Source organism: Sarcophilus harrisii, chromosome 3 (assembly GCF_902635505.1).
Source record: "Sarcophilus harrisii chromosome 3, mSarHar1.11, whole genome shotgun sequence".
In the NCBI taxonomy this organism is placed as follows: Eukaryota; Metazoa; Chordata; class Mammalia; order Dasyuromorphia; family Dasyuridae; genus Sarcophilus; species Sarcophilus harrisii.
The window spans coordinates 448888767-448910351 of NC_045428.1; the positions used below are offsets into that span (position 1 = coordinate 448888767).

General features: G+C 37.9%; 1 protein-coding gene across 3 annotated transcripts; it reads left to right on the plus strand.

Moving 5' to 3' along the window:
- Positions 1 to 9443: 9443 nt before the first annotated feature.
- Positions 9444 to 21381, plus strand: SPATA19 (spermatogenesis associated 19). Of its 3 annotated transcripts, XR_001120754.2 has the most exons (8): positions 9446 to 9608; positions 9707 to 9763; positions 10128 to 10217; positions 10540 to 10631; positions 15155 to 15232; positions 15662 to 15731; positions 20486 to 20589; positions 21182 to 21381. XR_001120754.2 is itself a non-coding variant. In XM_031960882.1 (7 exons), the coding sequence occupies exons 1-6, from the start codon at positions 9531 to 9533 to the stop codon at positions 15680 to 15682; spliced, it is 405 nt and encodes a 134-aa protein (XP_031816742.1). In that variant the 5' UTR covers positions 9444 to 9530; the 3' UTR covers positions 15683 to 15731; positions 16788 to 16974. The 3 variants fall into 3 exon arrangements, 2 of the variants coding, with proteins under 2 accessions (XP_031816742.1, XP_003764468.1); XM_031960882.1 differs by lacking the exons at positions 20486 to 20589; positions 21182 to 21381 and adding an exon at positions 16788 to 16974 and having other exon boundaries at positions 9444 to 9608; positions 15155 to 15221; XM_003764420.3 differs by lacking the exons at positions 20486 to 20589; positions 21182 to 21381 and adding an exon at positions 16788 to 16974 and having other exon boundaries at positions 9447 to 9608.
- The last annotated feature ends 204 nt before the right edge of the window (positions 21382 to 21585 follow it).

Here is a 21585-nt window from a genome sequence, read left to right on the forward strand (position 1 = left end):
TGGGTTTTGAGGCTTTCAATTTGAGAGGAATGAAGAGATGAAATGATTCTCAAGGGGAAATACTCTGGTTGTCTTAGCCAGATCTCCGAGGGAGAATAGCCTCACTCCCTTGCTCTCACTATCCAGGGCCCCGGCCTTGGGCCATCCCCATGAGAGAATGTAGCAGAAAGAGAAAAAAAGAAAATCCAGCACAGAAATCCCATTTCTCCCTTCTTCCACCGCATCTCATTCCCACCTAAGGTGCGTAAAGTGGTGAATGAACAAGGGCGCCTACTCCAGGGATTCCTGTCATCCTGCTTTGTTGACCAGGGATGCAGGCAGTTAGGCTTGCTCTTGTTGAGCAGCCCCATGCCAGACAGGATTTGCTGCATTTCTCCATCCTTATTTGGTGTAATGGGATTTTGGTGCATTGCTTTCCTACAATGGGTAGGGTTTTCTCCACCATATACTAGTCTAGGATATGAGCCTGATCTTCAGGCTGTAGCTGAAGTGGAATAGCTGTGGGTTTCTGTCCCCCTTTTTTTGCTTTGCTTTGATTTTCTTTTTGGCTGGAAGCAGAAGAGGTTCTTCGTTGCTCCATGGAGCAGATTTTCAGCAAAGTTCTTTTCTTAAGGAAAAATAAAAAGGTGAGCCAGAGGAAGGGGAGACTGTGGAAAGTTGCTGTTTCACAGAGCACACTTTCTGCCTGTAAATGACTGACCCTTTAGATGCCAAATAGTCTGCAGCCAAGTTCAAGGTCCTCTCCTCCACCGTCTCCTGCTTAACTCCCAAGCTCAGGGCCTGACCAAGAGGATGCTCTTTGGGCGTGGCCTTGGTCCTTGGAACTATCCTTTCCATTGGAGTCGGAAGTGTCAGGTTTTGGAGTAGGGCAGAGTATTTCCAGTTACTAATGTCTTTTCAACATGGGAGGCCAATTTTAAATACTCTGTGGGACTGATTCTTCTGATTTCTGTGTAAGGAGCCAGGGACAAAGGGTGGGAAGTTGTGTCAACAATACGCTTATTCTAATTGCCCTTTACTACAGACACTAGTTTGGAAGATCACTGTTCTACATCACCCTAGTTCCTAGTTGACTTCTTTTTTGTTTTTGTTTTTTTTTTTCATAGGGAAAAGTTCTGTTCAACATATAATCCTTTTACCCCACGCCCTTTGGGCATTTTAAATAAAAATGTCCTTCCCTGCCCCCACAGCTTGTAGACACACAAAATCAGAGAGGAAGAAGCAGTAGGGTCAGCCAAATGCCACCTTTTCCTGAGACCCCCTTAGAACCTTCTGTACCTCGGGCCCAGCAGCCATTCACATCCTTTCTAGTCCTGATGAGTTTGGGGAGTCTGGGTGATATTCTTTTTCATCTTGGAATCTCTCTGTCTCTGCCTCTCATTTCTAGCTCTTCCTTTTCTTCTTCTTTGAATTATTTTGGGGGTCACCACCCATCAATGCCAGATGACTCTCTTGTGAAGACCATTTAAACCTCGTTTCCATTTCTTGAATGTCTAGTATTACAACGTACTGCGCTAGGGTGCTTTATGGTGCTGTTTCCGAAGAGGCCGGCTAGATCGATCACTTTCGTTCTGCTGGCTCCTTAACTTGTTGTATTTTGTCTTTTTTTCTTTTTCTGGGGAAGAGGGTGGGAGATGAGGGAATGGGAAGGAGGGGGGGCGGGAGGGAACAGGGAAGGGCTTTTGTTGTTTCTCTTTTTTGGGGTGGGGGGTGGGCTTCAAATTAGTTGCAGTGGGTGGCTGACTTCATGGTATATTGGTTGCTGACTGGTGCACGTTGATTAAAATTTAAAGATCTAAACAACAAATTGCACAGCTGCACACAGCAGAACAACATAAAATGTGAGTCTGAATGGCAACTAGAGGGTTAACTTTTGAACTTCAGGTATGTAACTCAAAAGTAAATTGAAAAAAAAAAAAAGAAACCACTATTTTTTCAGTAAGTTTTTTTTTTCTTCTGTAAAACAAACTTAGAAATACAAACTACCAGAACACGAACTCGGTGCTGTACCAAAGCCTTATATGAACTTATTCCGTGCTCTGTATAACCTGTCTCTATTGAGATCCTTGCTCTCTTTTTCCCCTTCTCAAAAGCCTGGGAATGCCAGCTGTACCCAGCCTGGGATCAGAACTTGGGAGCCTGTGGAGCCAAGGGGAGCCAGCCCTGGATAAGGGAGCAGGTGGTGATGAAAGTGTACTTTTCCTGGAGTTGGATGTGAAAGGGGTGCATGTGTGTGTGTATGTGTGTGTGTGTGTGTGTGTGTGTGTGTGTGTGTGTGAGTGTATGCACTTTACTCCATGGGTGCTAGATGATTTATTGTGGGTTTACCAAGTGGCCTCAGTTATGGGAGTTGGAGAAGTTATTGAGAGAAGATGAAAGTGTAGTCCTTATAATTTCCCTGCCTTTTTGCTCATATGGGAGTGGAGGTGGGCTAAGAACAGCCAGTCTGGTTATCCCCAGAAACTCTAAACAAAGGCCTCCCAACAACCAAATCCTAAAATTCTAGGCCTGGAAATGAGTGACCTTCAGGGGTCATTCTGAGTATCTCTTCCCCCCAATTTCAGACCCCTGCAGTTCTCGTCCCATTCTTAAAAATTTCTAGGGAAGGAGATAACATAGCTGTTCTCAGCTGTCCTTTCTAGCATGGGCCAATTCCACTTGTCTCCCCATCCAGGTAGAACCCCTTTGGCTGTCCTAACCCTCTGCCCAGACTATCACCGAAGAGCTAGCCTAATTGGCAATTACTAGAGGCAGCTCCTAAGCCACGCCTGGCTCCGTGGCCCTAAGCAATAAAGCCGGCTCTGGCTGCCAAGGACTCAACTCCTTTGGCCTTAGACTGTTGCCAGTTAGAAACCAACAAGTGAATTCCCTAAATAAAGCTGGGAGGGAGAAGTCGTAGCCCTGCCTTAACTCAGGCCACATGTCCCAGGCTCCACTTGCTGATATTTTCAGGCTTGCTGAGTACTAAACAATTCATCACCAGTAACACTGCATGTTCATAGACTGGATTAAAAAAAAAGACAAAAAAATGCAGACACATAAAACAAATCAAAGAGTGGTAAGTGTGCCCAGTGAAGGAACTCTGGGAGAGTCGCAACTTTTATGTTGCTGTGGGTGAGCTAGTAGTCTATGGAACTGATTAAAAAAAAGTTTAGCATTGAATTGCTCCTCATGTAACATTACTCTGCTTTAGAAATGTTTTGTATTTTGATATAAATAAACATTTGCTAAAAAAAAAAAGCTTCTGTTTTTTATTTCTGTTGGTGACTTGAAAGAATTTTTTGAGTTCATTTAAACTATTCCTCTAATACCAAGACCAGACCAGGTGTCAAACATACCCAAGTGCACTCAAACAAATTAAAGTGTGAAAACTGGTGGGGAGGCAGTATTGGGAAATGCTTAACAAATTAAATAAAAACAGAATAAGGTATCGATAAGAATACATTTTATAACTAAGTCAATATGTGGCCCACAGGATCCTTATGAACATGTTCATCAGTCATGTCTGACTCTTTTTGACCATACTATCTGTGGGGTTTTCTTGACAAAGATATTAGAGTAGTTTGCCATTTCCTTCTCCAGTGGATTAAGACAAAAGGTTAAATAATGATTACCACATCTAGTGTCTGAGAGTGGCTTTGAATTCAGGGGGGCTTGACTCTAGTTCCAGTATTCAATCCACTGAGCCATCTAGCTGCCTCCTTCTGAACATATGAGAGACCCCTATTTCTATTTGAGCTTGACACCATTTTCTTCCATTTCCTTGTTCCTGGGTTTGACGGATGATTTAACCCACTAACCTGTCCCTTCCTTACCACCTTCCCCCCATATCAAGCCATTTTTTGATTTTTTTTAATTTTAAATCATTTTTTGATATTAAAAATCATAAAAGCACATGCACATTATGAATCAGGGTTTCTTTTAATAAATGTGGGAAAGTAAGTTAATGGTTTAATTACATCCAGGTTGCTCTGTAGATGAGTTACCCAATGCAGGTAGATGATAATCTTAGTGATGTCTTAAGGTAAGCTTTTGGCAAAATTGGAAAATAGAAGTTTTCTCTTGGATTTTCTATTCCCTGTACAGATGTGAAAGATACTTGGGTACAATACTTAATTGATTGACAGGTTTGATTTAGGTGATATAGCTTGATTTAATAAGTGTTCCCTTCATTGTCCTTTGTACATTCTGCCTGGAACTTCATTATCAATTCACGAAAATGACCTTTTCCATCCTTGTCCACCATGCCCAAACCACTGGATTCTTTTATGCTACCTGCTGTCTGTCCAAAGACTCCCACTGCTGAGAATTTACCATATTTCAGGTTTGCTTATCTCGTCCTTTTTATCCATCCCTCACCTAAAGTCAAAATTCCTATTCTCTACAGTAAGCTAATTCATTTGGTTTATAAAGTAAGCACCAAGGATTAATATTTCCATTTATGCCTAGAATTACAAACCAAAAGGTACATTTACAAGTATTTAAGTAGGATAGTTGAAGAGGAACATGATAGGAATGTTATATCATGGTACCCTATGTTTAGAACTTGATCTCTTTCTCTTCATTTCCTAGTTTTTACCTTTTCTCTTTCTTCCTCTTAATTTTTTTTTAAAAACTAGGTAAATAAGGCCCTGTATAAGGTGCCCCCCTTGTTTACCAAGCTGTAAAATGAAAGTATATTTTTTATTTGTCTACACAAGATAGAGTTTTGTGTTCCCCGTTATTATTGTGTCATAGAGAAATCTTGGTTGTCTGGGGGCAGCAAAGACCAGGTTTTCGCTAGAAAGGTTTCAGCTATGGGACCAGCCTGAAGGAACTGCATTTCTTCTGTTAGAAAACCAGCTCTGCTAAGTTCAGAGATGCTTGCCCTTGGTTGGTTTTATTCCTTTTGCAGTCACGGCAGGCTATTTACTAGATTATGGAAAAGTTTTTGGTAGTGGATGGGATAGCCACACAGTAAAATTACAGTTCTTTTCTGTATTAAAGAAAATTTTTTAAAAAGTATTTTCCTCAAAAAAATAGTATTGTCTTTTGGTTATGTAGTTCTGGATTTTTTTCCCCATTTGTATCCCTCATTTAAAAAAGAGTTCCTTATTCTCAAAGGAAAATGCATCTAATTAAACTCATTAACATTAAGCTGGCAAACCCTACTCTCTCCCAATCTTAGCATAAGTGTTGTCTTTTAATAGGGGGATTGGTTTGGTACTACAGCAAAATGATTAAAGCATTTCAGCAAGGTTAAATGAATGAAGGAAAGAAAAAGCTTAAATAATTACCATGTGGTAGGCATTGTGTCTGTAGATACAAATATAAAAGACAGTTGCTACCTTCAAGAACCTGACATTCTATAAGGGGAAAACATGTGCATAAAGGAATGGGAGCCAAAAAATTGGTTTTGGTCTGGGGAAATCACTGGGATGCTGAGTTGATTTATGGGGAAGTCAGTTTATAGGCCCTCTTTAGAAGGAGGTATATGGGTGTTCAAGGAGGATTAGAACCTTTGGTGTGAGGGCTTGCTAAGCCCTTTTCAGGGATGGTCATCCACCTTTGGGATCCCTGAGCATTCAATTCTCACCTAGGGCTCCAAGAAATTGTAGCATATGTAGTGGCCACACCCCAGTAAAATGAAAACCAGCAGGCCAGATGAGGATCTAACCCAGGTTGTAAAGATAGTTTAAGAGAGTGATTCTATGGGATTAGTCAAAGAAATATTTTGAGGCATGGAGAAGTTCCTTTATGCTGAATTTGATGCTGATTCTGAACTTATATTTGCAAACATTTCCCCAAGATTTGTTTTACATTTGTTATCTCGCTTGATCTTCACAACAACAAATATAAAGTGGGCATGAGAGGATTTTACTATCTCTATTTTAGAGATGGACAAAATGCGGTTTAGGGAAGTTGTTATTTGCCAATATCACATAATAATTCAATGATGAACCTAAGACTTCTGACTCTAATTCCAATATTTCATGGCCATTCCCTCCTCCCCCCCCCACAACATACTTCCTCTTTTCCCCCCAATTATTTTATTTTTGATTCATATAATAAAGTATTATTATGCTGTAACGTAGTATAATAAAAAGATTACACATGAAGCTGCAAATCTATTGTATACAAGTTATTATTCCCTTTAAATATATAATAAAATTATCATATAAATTACCTTTCTTTTTTCCTTTTTTTTTTGTCTCTTCTCCCTTTCCCTACCTCCATTCTAGAGATGGCTTCCATTAGACACAAATAGGTATCTATATCTATCTATATGTATCTCTATCTATCTATCTATCTCTATATCAGTACCTATGTCTACATTTACCTGTAGATATATATGTATAAATATATAAAAATATATCTATGTACACACATATTTATACACACATACATATGAACATATACTATATATCTATATAAATAGAAATTCTATATATCTTTTTATAAATTCTTTCTCTGGCTTATAATTTATATGCTATAGGACTTCTGGGTCCTCCAAGTTAATCACACCAAAATTTAGGAAGCAATCTGGCATTAATCCCTGATAATTTATAGTAGTGGGTCTCAAACATTTTGATCTAAGGGCCCTTTTTTACTCTTAAAAATTATTGAGGATTGCAAAGAGCTTTTGTTTATGGGGATAATATTACTATTACCCATATTAGAAATTAAAACTTGAAAAATATTAATTCTAATTAATCTAATTAATTAGAATTATAAAAATCCATTACACATTAACAATTTTGAATGAACTATAACTATATTTTTGAAAATAAAAAATAATGAGAATGGGATTATTTTGTATATTTTTGTAAATTTTTAAAAGATCTGGCTTAATAGAAAAGAGTTGAGTTCTCATACCTGCTTTTACTTTCAGTCTGTTGTGATATATGTTGTTTTGGTTGAAGTATATGCAGAAAATCTGGCTTCATATAGATATATATAGTTGGAAAAAAGGAGTGTTTTAGTAGACAAAGGATATCTTAGTGTTATTATGAAAATGGTTTTGTCCTCTTGGACCCTCTGAAAGGGTTTTGAAAGTTTATGGACACAATTTGAAAACTGCTGCTTTAGAGCAAATAAATCCTTCTTCCACAAACAATGTAATTATAGAATATTGGAACTGAAAGGGACCTTAGAAATTATCTAGTCCTACTACCTTTTTTTTACAGATGAGGAAACTGTGCTACCAAGTGGTCACTTGTTTCTTATAACGACTGTTCCTTTGTAGTGGGATTTCATATATAAGCAAGTGTGTGCCTTTAACATAATTTTTTGGACAACTGAGCCCTTCCTCTGCTCCTAAAATCATAGGCAGTGGGTTGCCTGTTTTATTTTCTGTTTCATTTAAACACCCATTCTGTGTTCCAGTTGAACTATGTATCCTGATTTAAAAGTGTGAGATCTTTGAAATTAATTCCTATTCAATTCAGTTTAAACAGCTATTTCTTTGGCATCTGCTATGTGCCAGTCACTGGTCATTGAGGATGCAGAGACAAAAACTAACAGTTTCAACCCTCAAGGAGCTCTCAGGAATGATGTAGCTGGAGCCTCTCATGTACAGCATTAAAATATTTTCCAATAAGCCAAATCAAAGCTATTAGATTAGGATAAAGAAAGATTTAGCCTGAAAGGACACTGGGTTATCTGTCTAATCAACACATTCATTGTGTATTACTTTCCTTAAATCCTAGATTTCAGGGCTCCAGTTAGAGTTCAACATTTTAATTTGTGATGGATGAGGAATGAAAGATGACATTATGAAACTATTTATATTATAAGTATATATTATATACTATATACTATATATTATAAGTATAACTGAAAGAAACTCCTTTTGTTAAATCATCTCTCCCACCCATTCCCCTTGTTCTCACTAAAATCACAGGTAACAGTTTTGAGTTAAACCATGAAAATAGGTCCCAGGACCTAAAAGTGGTTGGTATTGGTAGGCAAGGGAAAAATATGTTACATCCTAGTGTGAGTTACTTAAGTTGCAAGCACTATTAGGAGAGTACATACATATATTTGTGAACAAAATGGAGTAATTCTCAAAATGGAATAGTTCTGAATTCACAGAAGGAAACATGATGACTGATGATACATTATTTCTCTTTTATTCTTATTCCTCATGTATCAGGAGAAGTTACATTTTAAAAATACTTACTGAATTTTAAATATAAAACTGACTGGGGCACCAGAATGTCAAACCAGTCAATTTTACTTACTCACCAAAAAGTGTACCTGGCAACTGCTCTCAGTCAACAGATGTGGAATCTTAAAATAAATTGTGATTGAGTCAAGTTTTATTGATAGCTCTAAATCAAAAGAAGTCTGATTTCCTTATACTGAGTGGTTCATTTTCCCAGAGTAGAAACCTAAATGACTTATATGGTCAATAGTAAATGGAATCACTGGGGACAAAAAGAAGTAAAAAACTGTTTAACTCTTAATGCTGAAAGGTCAAGCTATAGAGAGGGCCAAGTCAGGCAGGACTGTGCCCTTACTCTGCATATGGTTGAGGTCAATGTGTTGGGGCAGGTATGAATACGTATGAGTTTGGATATGGGCTCCACTATTTATTACAGGTGTGACCTTGATTAAAATTCATTAACCTCTCTGGGTTTCAGTATTGTAAAATGAGGAGATATGGACTAGGTGACCTGTAAGGTCCTTTGTAACATCAAATCCTATAATGGTGAAAGACATGGGATAATAGCCCAGGGTGGAATTGCTTTAAGGTCAATAAAGTGGCTTATAGGGTAATTATATATTTTATACTTTTCTAAAGAAGGCTCAGGGAGGGAGCAATTGTGTGTCCAGAGTCTTTAGAAACTGGTTTTAGAAACCATTCCCACTTTAGCTACTCTTTACTAGTCTACCACTAAGCAGATATTACAGAGGAAATAGACCAGAATGCTTCTTTTTTGTAGTTGCTCTGTCTCAAGGAACTTCAGAATAATTTCAGAGGGATTGTTCCTTTCCCTTTTTGTTTTAGACTTTTGTTTGCATGTTCTAAACTATCTCTTGGAAATAATCAGTTGCACTTGTCCTCTAAGAATAGGGAAAGACATGAGTAAGACTCTTGAGATCAATTTTGACCTAAATGGTTCTTCTGTCCTTGGATCACTTAGCTTAGATAAAATCACTCTTTCCAGGAGATAATGGATTCTTTTTTTTTTTTCAAACTCCCTGTGATTATAAGGTGGGGATCTCTCTCCATGATGTATCCTCTAAATTCCAAATAGTTAAATCTTATTCTATTGGCAGTCTCTTTCAGATTCTTATCTGAAACCTGCCCTAAGCTAAATAATAACAAGAAAACTTCAGAATATCAGTAAGAGCCCATGGCTAGGCATATCACTCCTCTCCCTTTCACCCAGGAGAACAAGGGGGACCATTGTCACATCATCATTGGTCAGCCAATCAAACTGGAGTTTTGCCACAATATCCCTGCCCCCATTACCCTATGGGAGTTCCAAGGTTGCTCCTATGGAAGGAGGGAGCTAAGGAGGAGGCCTGGCCTGAGCCAAAGGATGATTATTACAACATGGATTGTGTACATAATAGCCCGGCAAAAAGCGGGATTCTGCTTCCCACCAAAAACCAGTTCGGTAAGTGGGATTGCTTCAGGTAGAATTTCTGGGAAGTAGTTATTGAGTGTGAATTGTGGGGGAGTGAGTGGAATCTAACTTTGCTCAATCTCTTCTAGGACATTGAAGTTGTGGAAAGCGAGGCAGTGTCAGTGGTGCAACACTGGCTGAAAAAGGTTAGGAAGCCCTCTGAATAGGTATCCCCATTTATAAAAGTTAGAGACCACCTAGGGAGGGATCTACAGTGGGGTCAGGGATCCATGCTTCTTTGTGTGAATCACCAAGAAATTCAATATCAACATTTATCTTCAATTGAGCTCTGCTGATAAAGAAAGCTAGAGCTGAGATCTATCCACCAAATTTCTTAGATAACTCTCCGGGGGTGGGTGGAAGAGCTTTAGCTAAGATTCTCAAGTATGAGTTTTGGCTATACTCTCTCAGTTTACTGATGTCAGAAGGAATTGTTTGGGGAATAATGGGATATATCTGAGAACTCAACGAGGTTCTTGAAGCCTCAAAAAAGATCTGCTTATGTTTCAGACCGAAGAAGAGGCTTCCCAAGGTATCAAACAAAAGATGTCAAACTGTCCTCCAACTCATGGTCAAGAAGTGCATGTGACAAGAGATGTGGTAACAGGGGCAAGAGTTTGGGGGGGAGAAGATCAGGCTAAGAAAAGAGGCTGGACCTAAACATTAATCATGCCTCTCCCTTATTTGTGGGTGGTTGAAGAGAGGGTAGGGGGTTGTGTGTGGTTCAGTCGTATATTCTTACAAACTTACTAGGACTTCATAAAGAATGACTGATAATAAAAAAAGATGAGGATGACTAAGAGGTAGTTTCCCTAGAGCACATCCACAGAGACCAAGGAAGGCTATTTGTAGGGAGAGATTGGCTTGACTTTGTTTCATTCCCTGAAAAGAAATCATGATACTTTTTGTCTGGATTTTCTAGGTGAAACATCATATTTCAAAATCTGATTTGTCAGCAAATCGGAGCCAAGAGGTCCTTGAGGAGAGAACACGGATCCAGTTCATAAGATGGAGGTAAAAAATATACCCATTTACCCCTCTAGGAGATTAAAAAACCCCATAGTAATAGTAGAGGGAGAGGCATCTGGCCACAAGAAAGATATTTTCCTCTGAATTCTATACTAGTTAATATTCTCAGGTATCTTTTCTTTCTTCTCTGCTTTCCAGAAAAGTGTGCTTTGGATTGGAATTTTTCATAACTTTGTTCCATCTCTAGGGGTCATTTTTTTATCCTAAGCTTTCAAGTGATTCATGGGAGAAAAGTCCCTCCCCCACCTTTTATGCTTTCAAAACAATTTCAAATTTTTCTTATTTTTGCACCTGAATTGTTCAGAAGTCATTGGACTTTAAAAGCTAAAGGAAAATAAGCTCTTAAAATGCAAAAGTCAAAGCCCTCATCTGCAACAGAGATGAAAAGAGGCTTCTTAGTGCCTGAGGCTAGAATTTTCCATTCTCCTTTTCCCATACCCTAGCAATATTGTCTTGAAGTTTGTTAGCCCTCAAACTGAATCTCCATACTTCTTCCAAACATTCCCATGCATTTTTCTGGCCTACAGACCAGTGTCCCTCAAGGCTAAGCTCTCAGAGCTCTTTAAATATATAATTTATATATATATATATATATATATATGTTTGTATATTATATAATATATAAGTACATATTATATTTGTGTTTGTTACATATTTGTAAAATACATATTTATAGTTTATATAACTTGTAAGATCTCTGTTTTATAGCTAGGAAAAAAAAACAAAAATCATCTTCTTTCACCTCATTTCATAAATGAAGAAACTGAGAGCCAGAGAGAGAAGTTAAACAACTTGCCTAAGGTCTCACAGATGGTCAGCATCAAATGTGAGATTTGAATTCAAGTTTTCTGACTTCAAAACTTTGGAACAGTCATGATTCAAATTAATAAATGCAAAATCTCATTATCGTTGTCTCTAATAATACCTAAAAGAAAAGTATCCATGCAAAAGAGACCTAGCCTTAGCTAGAGATGTAGTAAGCAGTCCTCCAAAGCTTTAATTTGGAGATCTTGGAAAGCCTTTGACACTTCAGGAATTTGATGAATCACATCTTTGATGTGACTGTTCCCTCCATTGCTATAGTTCACGATCCCCAGCAATACCTTTTGAGTCTGGTACTATTCTTGTCTCTCTATATACCTCCTAAGAAGTTCTCCCTGAAAAGCTAGAATCTTCCTTTTAGGTCTTTTGTATAAGAAGTACCAATGTGTCAATCTGGCTAATAACCTGTACTCCTACCACATAATCAAACTCATTTTTTTTTCCAATCACACCATACTTGTCTATGATATGCCACTTGTCCTAAATCCTAATACAACTTCTTAGGCCTAAGTCATTGTATGGAATATCTACCTTGCCCCCTGGATCACCTAAAACTCTTGATGTTTTTGAAGATTGTGGTGTTCCAAGATTTGGCGACATATAATATCACAGGATGATATTTTTAGGAAAAAAATATTTTTCCTATTTGGGGCCAATTTAGGATTTAGATTTAGCACTGAACAATTCCTCAAATTTATTACAATTACCTTTCTAGACCAGTGCTCATCTGCAAAAAGTACCACTTTGCCAATTCAAGGGACTGGCCTTTCAATTGAATGTCATCGTCTAGACAATAGGCATTTCTAATTATTTTGCTTTTTCTTGGACTGTTAAACTCATTTTGAAGAACCTTGTATCTCAATGAGAAAATCCTTTAATGGTCTCGAATTTGGCACATTTCATATAATGCTTTTTACTAACTGAAACATCATTATTGTCAAAGAATTTCTTTTTCATTTGGATCATGTACAGAATGTTCTCCTGATAGTGGTGAACACCTTTGGGTAATATACATGTGTGTGTGTGTGTGTGTGTGTGTGTGTGTGTATAATATTTCCTTATTTTATTTCTCACTATATCTTGCTAATCAAAGAGTCAGTAAATAGGATTTCTTGTTATTTTATCTACTGAGTCAAATGTGTTTTTTTATAGTTAACAAGCAATAAATAGTGAGATCTTGTCCTCTCTGCAATATTTGATTAACCTTATAATTATGTAGAAAATTGATTTATGTATGGTATACATACAAATTATGTGTACTTGGTCTTTCCTATTCATTCTTTTTGACTTCTTAAATGCCATTTATCATACTCTCATATTTTCATCAAGGTTACCTTCAAAATACATGTAGATAATTCTGACAAAGTTTTTTTTTTTAAACAAATGAGAAAATAGGAGCATAGATCAGTTTACTGAGGTCTTTTCTATCACATTTTTAGATAATAATGTCATTCATTGCATTCTTTGATAAACCTGTAACAAGGACTTTTTGTGTATGAGCTTGCACTACAGACTCAGCTGCAGTCTGTATGGATTGGGGTAGAAGAAGTTGCAGTCACTGAACTATGTATGTAGTGGTTAGGGGAATAGAGACACCACCCTATGGGAGACAATCATCTACTCCAAAGGTAGAGAGCATGGAATGTCGTGTCGCCACATCTCATCTCACCCTAAAAGACAAAGCTCTTTTGCAGCTTCCTATTTTAGTAATTATTATTGATAAATGGCATTGGGATACTAGACAAGGTATAATTGTAAAAGGAAGTGAGTTGATTATGTGGTAGGTGTACAGATTAATAGCTAAAGTGATACATTGGTATTTCTGATAAATAAAGATCTAGAGGAAAAATCCTAGCACTCCAATGAGATCTTCTTTGGACAATCTATGGAAAAACAAGAGTGCACCAAATTCAAAGGCATTGATGGGGTTGGTGAACTATAGCAATGGAGGAGAACATTCACAACAAAGATTTGATTCCTCAGATTCTTGAAGTGTCAAAGGCTTCCCAAGATCTCTAAATTACAGCTTTGGAGAACTGCTTACTACATCTCTACCTGAGGCCAGCTCTCTTGTATATGGATACTTTTCTTTTAGATATTAGGGATAGGGATAATGAGGAATTATGACTGTTTGAAATTATGACAATAGAAAAAGTATTGATTTTGGAGTCAGAAGATCTGAATTCACATCTGACATTTGATGCTGACCATTTGTGAGATCTTGAGCAAATTGTTTAACTCCTCTGGACCTCAGTTTCTTTATCTGTGAAATGAGATGGAAATAGCTGATCTTTAGATTTTTTCCTAGCTCTAAATCAGAGATATCTTCTAAGTTACATAACCTAAATTTATCTAATAAATATGTATATTACATAATATATAGCTGTATATTATATATTAGCATATATATAACATATTTATAAACTATAAATTTTCCATAGGCAATCTCTCCCTCTCCATAGCAATTAAAAAAAATCAGATTGACTTTACTCACTTAAGATACACTAATTTACTTTAACATTCATCTGGCAAAATATTCATTGAATGCCTATTAATTTATGCAGTGCTATGCTAGATATCATATGGAATAGAAAGACATAAAAAGACAAAGACCCTTTTCTCTGGGAAGCTTGTATTATGTCTCATACACATGAAAAATTAAATAACAAGATATTGGAAGAACAGTGTAGGATAAGATAAGTGAAAAAAAGAGATAATTTGTGTTATTAATTCAGAAGAGTAGTGTAATCTTGCCTGAGGGTGGTGGAGGAAAATTTAATGGCAGAAACTTTGTAAAGATAGAGCTAGTTCTTGAAGAACAGTTTGGAGTTGGATAAGCAGAGAGGAGAAAGTAAGGGCTTCCTTCTATTTTGCAGGAACAATTTGAGAAAAGGTTAGGGAGGCAGAAAGCATATTGTGTTAGGTAGATAGCCTACTGTAGACTGCTAGACAGCTATCAACTTGTGGAAAGTTTATGAATGAGACCTGGGAAAATAAGCACATTATAATAGGATCAGTTGGCTTCTGTTGTTTCAAAAAATAACCAGTGATACTTAAGAAAATAACATTTCGATGAGTTGTGCCTTACCTGTGATGTTGAATTTTTTCTGTCACCACTCCTAACCATCACTACAAGAAATTGAGATTCATTAGATTCTATGCCCCTGAGTTTTTTTAAGACTTAATTTTAATTGTAAGGATCATGGAACATTTATTTTGATTTGGATGCTTGAATTTCTTTTTGTTATATCACTTGCATACTATGAAACCTGAGGAAAATACAAGATCTCTGGTTTCTATATCATAATAGAAAAATGGGAGAATATGATTGAGCAATGTACTCAATTGCCTGAACCATTTGATAAGCTGATAAATTGAGGATATTGCACCACTCAGGGAAATTTGACTGGTCAAGAGCTTTTTAAAAAAATAGTTGAAGGATTCTTAATTGGGAATTCCTGAACTTACTGAAATATTTTGTGTTACTATTTCAATATAATGAGTTTCCTTGGTAATCATATATGTTATTTCATACATTAAAAATACTCTGAGAAGGGATCCATAAGGGAGTATAACCTTTAAGAGAACAAGGCAACAGATTTTTATAATCCAACTTTAGCACTTTCCTCTTGAGTGGTACAATAGAGAAAACTTGAAAACTAAAATGTTTGAATGACATTTTACAGTCACACTCGTATCTTCCAAGTCCCAAGCGAAGTGAGAGATGAGGCCATGCGGGAGAGGATAGAGCAGGTGAGAAGAAGGTGAGATTTCCTTTCAATAAAACTTTTATGGTTTCCTGGTTTGGGGGTAAGAATGTTCATAGTGCAACCCAAAAGTCTAAGCTTCAGAGAAAATAATCTGTTCTGTTGTTGGGATCAAATCTTCGTAATAAAGACTTGGATCTCTTTAGTCACTATCTAATTAGTCTAACAACAGATTTATACAAGCCTCTTAGTTTGTTGCCTGGTATATTTTACATTCTATAGAAACAGCTCAATTGGCCTCCATTTTCCTTTCCTACCCTGTGTATTCTCTCTTCCTAACTCCATGTCTTGGACCAATCTTCCTGCTGTGTAAGTAAGATCACTAAGAAACTCCAAGTATCTGGTCATTGTGATTCCCTCAGAGTCTCTTGCCCCATGATATCCCTGATGATTGCTGTCATTTTATACCATCTCTCTCTCTTACAGCGTGTCTCAAGTTATGGTTGAATGTGCCCCCAGTGTTCAACCCTCATTCACAGACTGCTAGAATCCACAGGTGAGACAAACGATAAAGGTCAGTTTGGTAGAGATGGAGGAGATTGGAGGTGGTGGAGAAAAGGAAGGCAAGAATTAGTAAAAACTAAAATGGGTAATAAGGAAGCAGGTGTGGTTCATTCCTTGGGAGCAGACTAGTTTGTTCTTGGTTTGCCTGGAGAAAAGATCTTAGTGAGAAGGGAGGATGTAGTTACTCGGTTTATCTCGTTATTCATCTCTCTGCTTCCAGGAAGAATTCTAAAGCAAGATTCATGTAAATGTCTTTGATTCTATGATGTAATATAATAGAAGAGATTTTTCTAAAACCACCTGCTTAAAAGCCCAAAGATCAGAAGGACCATGAGGGCCTGTTTTTAAGAAAAAAACTTATTGAAAATCAAGACCACAGAAGCTTTTGTTCTCTGGATTAGGATTCAGGAGACTTGAGTGCTAATCTCAGCTCTGCTACTAAGCAGGTGTGGAACCTTGGATGTAAATAATTCTCATGGCTTCAGTTTCAATTTCCTCTGTAACTTCATAGAAACATGATTATACATGAAATAGTGAGAGACAGTTGTGTGGCAGTACTTTGAAAAGTAAACTAAAGTATTTGACAAAATATAAGGTCAAAATAAAATTATTATAGAGCATTCATTCAAGAAATATTTATGAGGCATCTACTTATGGTACTCACTGGATGTCTTCAAACAGTTTCTGAATGACTGGTTCCTTTGTTATATGGAAAGAAATAGAATTAATTTTATAGAGAGTATTTATGCATTTGATGATGGTATTTGAAAACCTTCCAACTCTAGGATTCTTTGTTTTCTGTGATTTCTCTGTAATGTGTAAGCACTGTGCCAATCAGTGGAGAGAATATAAAGATTAATTAATAGTTTGGGTCCTCTAGGAGCTTATGTTCCAATAGAGAAGATATGACATATACATATATTTGCTTCTTCTACAACTGTCTCTTAAGACTCAGGTGCAGGGTTTAGGAGGCAAGAGAAATGTCCACCCTATGATTGGTTGTTACCTCAATTCTGTCCTCACTATCCTGTCTGCTTCTGGCCTCCAGGTTGATGTCCTTTCAGGTTCATAGAAAAACCTGCACTTGAGGTCCTCCTCCCCCTAACCTTGATGTTTGACCAGTGCAGCGTGTCCTGGGGAAGAAAATCCATCTGATGAATCCATAACTGTGACAGTGGTGACATTTGCATCTTCCCATTAAACTACTAAATAAAGAGACATGCTATTTAAGAACACCTCGCTATGTGTCTGTGGCTGTGCTTCCAATATCTTTCAATCCCCTTTGATTTGGAGAGAAACGTCTTCGTTGTTCCAGCTTAGAGATCTCCCTCTTTCCCCCCTCGCATCTAAGGGGAGAAGGGCCCCATTGGATAAACGAAATGGTTTCATAGGCCATTTTGCTAGTTACCACCAGATGGTACTGTTTCTCCATAGAAGTGATTGTGTCAAAATGGGAGAGGTGATCAGTCAAGTGTGCTATGGAGATTGAGTGCTGAGGTTTGGAGAGATGTCTGTGCAGTGCTGGGCATGTGGGGAACCATAAGAGATTATCTAAGGTAGAGTTTCTATCTTTGAGGAACTTTGCAGACTAGTTCTCTAGAGATTACACTCATCTGCATGTATTCAATTGAGAACATTTATAAAGAAATATAGACACAGTGGCAAGTAAAATAGACTGTAAAATGACTCAGTACATACTGAGAGAGCCTAGGAGAAAGAAAAGGTCAGGATTTATAGGAAGGTAGGTGGCATAGTGGATACGGCATTGGACTTGGAAGCAAAAAGACCTGAGTCTAAATCTGGTCTCAGACACTAGGTGTGTGTACCTAGGCAAGTAATTTAATTTCTCAAGTTATTTTTCTTAGCTATAAAATGGGCCAAATAATAGTGCTTACACCTCAGTGACTATGAGGATAAAATGAAATCTTTGTGAAGCAATTTCACTATTCTTAAGTGTTAATAATAAATGCTATTATTCAGGAAAGGCTTTTTGTAGAAGGTAAGGTATTGCATAGAGTTTCCTGTTTCTTCATGATATTTAGAAAAAAGGTCTTTGAAGCTTGTGATTGAACTACCAAATGATACCTATTGCTTGTTGCTTTTGGAATTTATTGTGATGTAAGGCATATATGTATACAAATACATGTGTGTGAGTACATGCAGTCATCTAATGTTGTAGGAAGAGACATTAATAATATAGCCACAACAACTTCAAACCTTGGGTGGAAATGAAATCATTAAGTAGCTTAAATGGAGTTTTGTTCTGTGCATGATTAACCCCAGGAGGAGAGTTTGGGAACAAATATGCTGCCTCTACCTGTATTACACAAGGGACTGAGCCATGGTGAATTAAAATAAAATCACTGGCAAATTTGGGACCAGTCAGCTGTGACCAAGCCATTTGTGTAGCTAAATGGAGCTGAAAGAGCTAATAAAGGCTTTGTGGGTCATATATCCAAAAGGAGAGGAGGGGAGAGAAGGAGAGAGTGAGAGAGAAGAGGGAGGAAGGAAGAAGGGGGAGGGGAGAGAGGGAGAGAGAAAAAGGAGAGAGAAGGAGGGGAGGGTGGGAGAGGGGAAGTAAGAGACAAAGAGATGGAAGAAGAAGAAGAAGAAAAAGGAGAAGGAGGGAGAGGGAAAGGAGGAAGAGAGGCAGAGTAGGATAAAGAGAAATGTGGGGTGGGAACCATTCAGGTCTCTTTTGTGTGTCAAGTATCATGCATATCTTTATTCTTAACATTAAGTTCCTAAATGCAGGTGGATTCTTATAGGATATTATAGAAAGAAAGGTGTACACACACACACACATATATACATCAGAGGATGTAGAGAAAATGTACAAATACATTAAGGAAATACAAAAGACATGACTATTTAATCATATGCAAGTTAAGGGTAGATGTATTGATATGGGAAGAAATGGGTAGTAGAAGTAACTACTAAAATTCTACTAGAGATTAGAGGGAATAAGGGGAGAAATGATCAAGTTATTTTCGGCTAATAAAGGAAGTGAAGCACTTGAAAGATGGTAACTAGACTGTTTGGTGGTAGGCTGAGGAAAGCTAAATATTTAGACAAAGAACAATGAGAATATTAATGAAGGACACTCTGGTATAGTGAATAGAGAGATGGCCTTGGAGTCAGGAACACCTGAATTCAAGACCTCCTTGTGGGTATATACTTGCCTGGGCAAGTCATTTAACATCTCAGTGCCCTTGGTCATTTTCTAAGAATGAGAGGTGCAGAGAATGTGCCTCATCTGTATTAGTAGATGAAGTCTCTCACTAGAAGTTTTCCACATTGTTGTAGAAAACACAGTTCTAATAAAAGTAATAATAATAACCAACACCCATAATATTAATAGGGTAGATACTGAATGACTATATATAGAGGAGACTTTTAGTTTGAGTAAAGGTTAAACTAAGTGAGTTTTGAGGGCTCACCTCTGCAATTCCCTAATTAGACAAATTCATGTAAATCCAACCAACATTAAACTACTACTCTATACTATAACACTCTAGTAGAAATGGGGATGGTGGTGTAACTTTTATATAAAGCACAGTCCCAGTCCTCATATAGTTTACATGTTAGTGAAGGAATAAGATAACTTTACAGAGATAACTAAAATAATAATAATAATGAAATTTATATAGAGCTTTAAGGTTTGCAAGGCATTTTCTATCCTCTTTCATTTGATCCTCCTAACAACTTTATGAGGTAGGTGCTGTTATCCTCATTTTACAGATGAGAAATCTGAATCTGAGAAAGGTTAATCTAAGGACATAGTTAATAAAAGTGTCTGAGGTAGGATTTGATCTTGCATCTTTCTTATTCCAAGGCCATCTAATTATTGTAGTCATTTTTCAATTTATAAATGCCTTTCATTCACAAAACTTCATAAGTGTACTATGTGTAAAATAAATTGATCCGTGATCTCAGAGGGGTTAAGTTCATTACAGAAAGTGAAGATGTCATGAAGAAGGTGACATTTGAAAGAAGGTGGGGATAATTGATATTTATTTCTTTGAGACTAGTTTCAGAAAGATCTTGGCTCAAGATGGCTGGAGTTTAGAGAGTGGGTTGTTGCAGATTGTGAGATGGAAGGCTAGGATTAGAAAGCATAAATAATTGGAGTGGAATATAGGATTCGGAAGTTGTGCCCAAGACTAGGATGGAGTGAGGTGGGGTGGGAGAGTAGTGGCAGATGGAGTGAGTCAGTTTGAGAAGTGCGTGTGGGGGGAGGGTTGAATGATAGTTTGGGGATTCTGGTGGAAGACCGAGCCCGGAACAGTAGGTGGTGCTGGAGAGAATTGTCCTGTAGGTCTGAGGCAGCGAGGACACAGAGAGAATAAGTCCGCAGGACAGGATGAAGGTCAGCAGCAAACCAAGAGCCTGTAGAGGGGTCTTTGCAAAGACTCTAGATTTCATGACTAGGGACAGGGGACGAGAATGTGACTCACTTTTTGGAACGAGGAAAATGAGCAAGCTTTAGGTTTTGAAATGTAGTCACCTGGGCCCACAACTAGGTAAGAACCTTTGAGAGGGAAAGCTCGGATGGCTGCCGGAGGCAGACTCTGCCGCCTGAGGCACAGTTGCAACATGTCGGTGAATTATTGATCGGTGTTAACATTACAGCTCTGACAACACCATTACTGACTTTGACTTCATGTTTAAATCATCACTCCAACAGCTCTGAAATACAGTATATTTTATTTAATACGTAACGAACAGATCTCCTTTCTGTTTCAGTTCCCTTTGCCGATTCTCCGTGCCAGTGCTCGCGGAGGAGTGAAGAGAATTGACTCCCAGAAAAGAGGGAGCAGAAAGGGGCCCGTGGAGAGCAAGCTTTCTGGGTAGTATAGCACGCGGGCTCAATCTGGGAATGGCCTGGGCATCGGGAAGGGAAGGGCACGGATAGGATAGAATAGAGTAAAAGGCAAGAGAGATTCAGAGTAGATCAAAGAAGATATTCTAGACAGAATAAAATGTTTAAGGAAAGTAGCTCAAATGGCAGACAAAAGGGATAGAGAAAAAGGGGGTCATTTGGGGTGTGAAATAATAAGTCTCTCTGGAAATCAAAACGTTATTGAAAAGAACACCGGGATTTGGAATCAGAATATCCAGGTTCTAATTCCAGCCCCACTAGCTGTTGCCCTTGGGTTTCAGTTTCACCTGTAAAACGAGGTGATTGGAATAAATGATTTTCAGCCCCCTTTAACTCTAAATCCCATGATCTTAAGAGACTGAAAGTGTCTGAGTTATACAAGGACTTCAGCTGCACTTTGTATTCTGCTGTGAATTCTGGAGAAGTAGAGGGGGCAGTAGGAGAGAGGCTTCTCCAGAAGAGTTGTCCCCAGGACTGAAAAATAGTGAAGAAAAATGGAGATGACGCCTTTAAGAAAAACCCAAAGTAAGCTCTCTCCATTCCCTCCCCTCTCTCTCCAGTGAAATGTAAGAGGAACCTGAGTGTAAGACCAAGGGCTCCGCGTGGAGTTGATTAACCAGCAGCCAGAAAGCGGGCAAAGTGGAATTGATATTTCACAGAAAACGGGAGGAAGAAAAAAAAAAAAGAAAGAAAGCCAGACTCCACCAACCAACCAAACAAATTGTTCAACATGTTTTCCAATTACTTGGCAGGCTCCAGAGCGATGCTCGAAATTCATTTTCCATCCTGAGAGGGGAAAAACAAAGGGGAGAGAAAGCAGCAGTTGTTCTTTACAAGTTTGGGAAACTTTGCTCCAAGCCAGACAGATCGGAGCGGATGGGGGTAATGTGGTGGAAAGCGGCTTTGAATTCATTAGAGGTTTTCTCTCGCTTTCCCATGCTTCTGCCACCCCCACCTTTTCGCA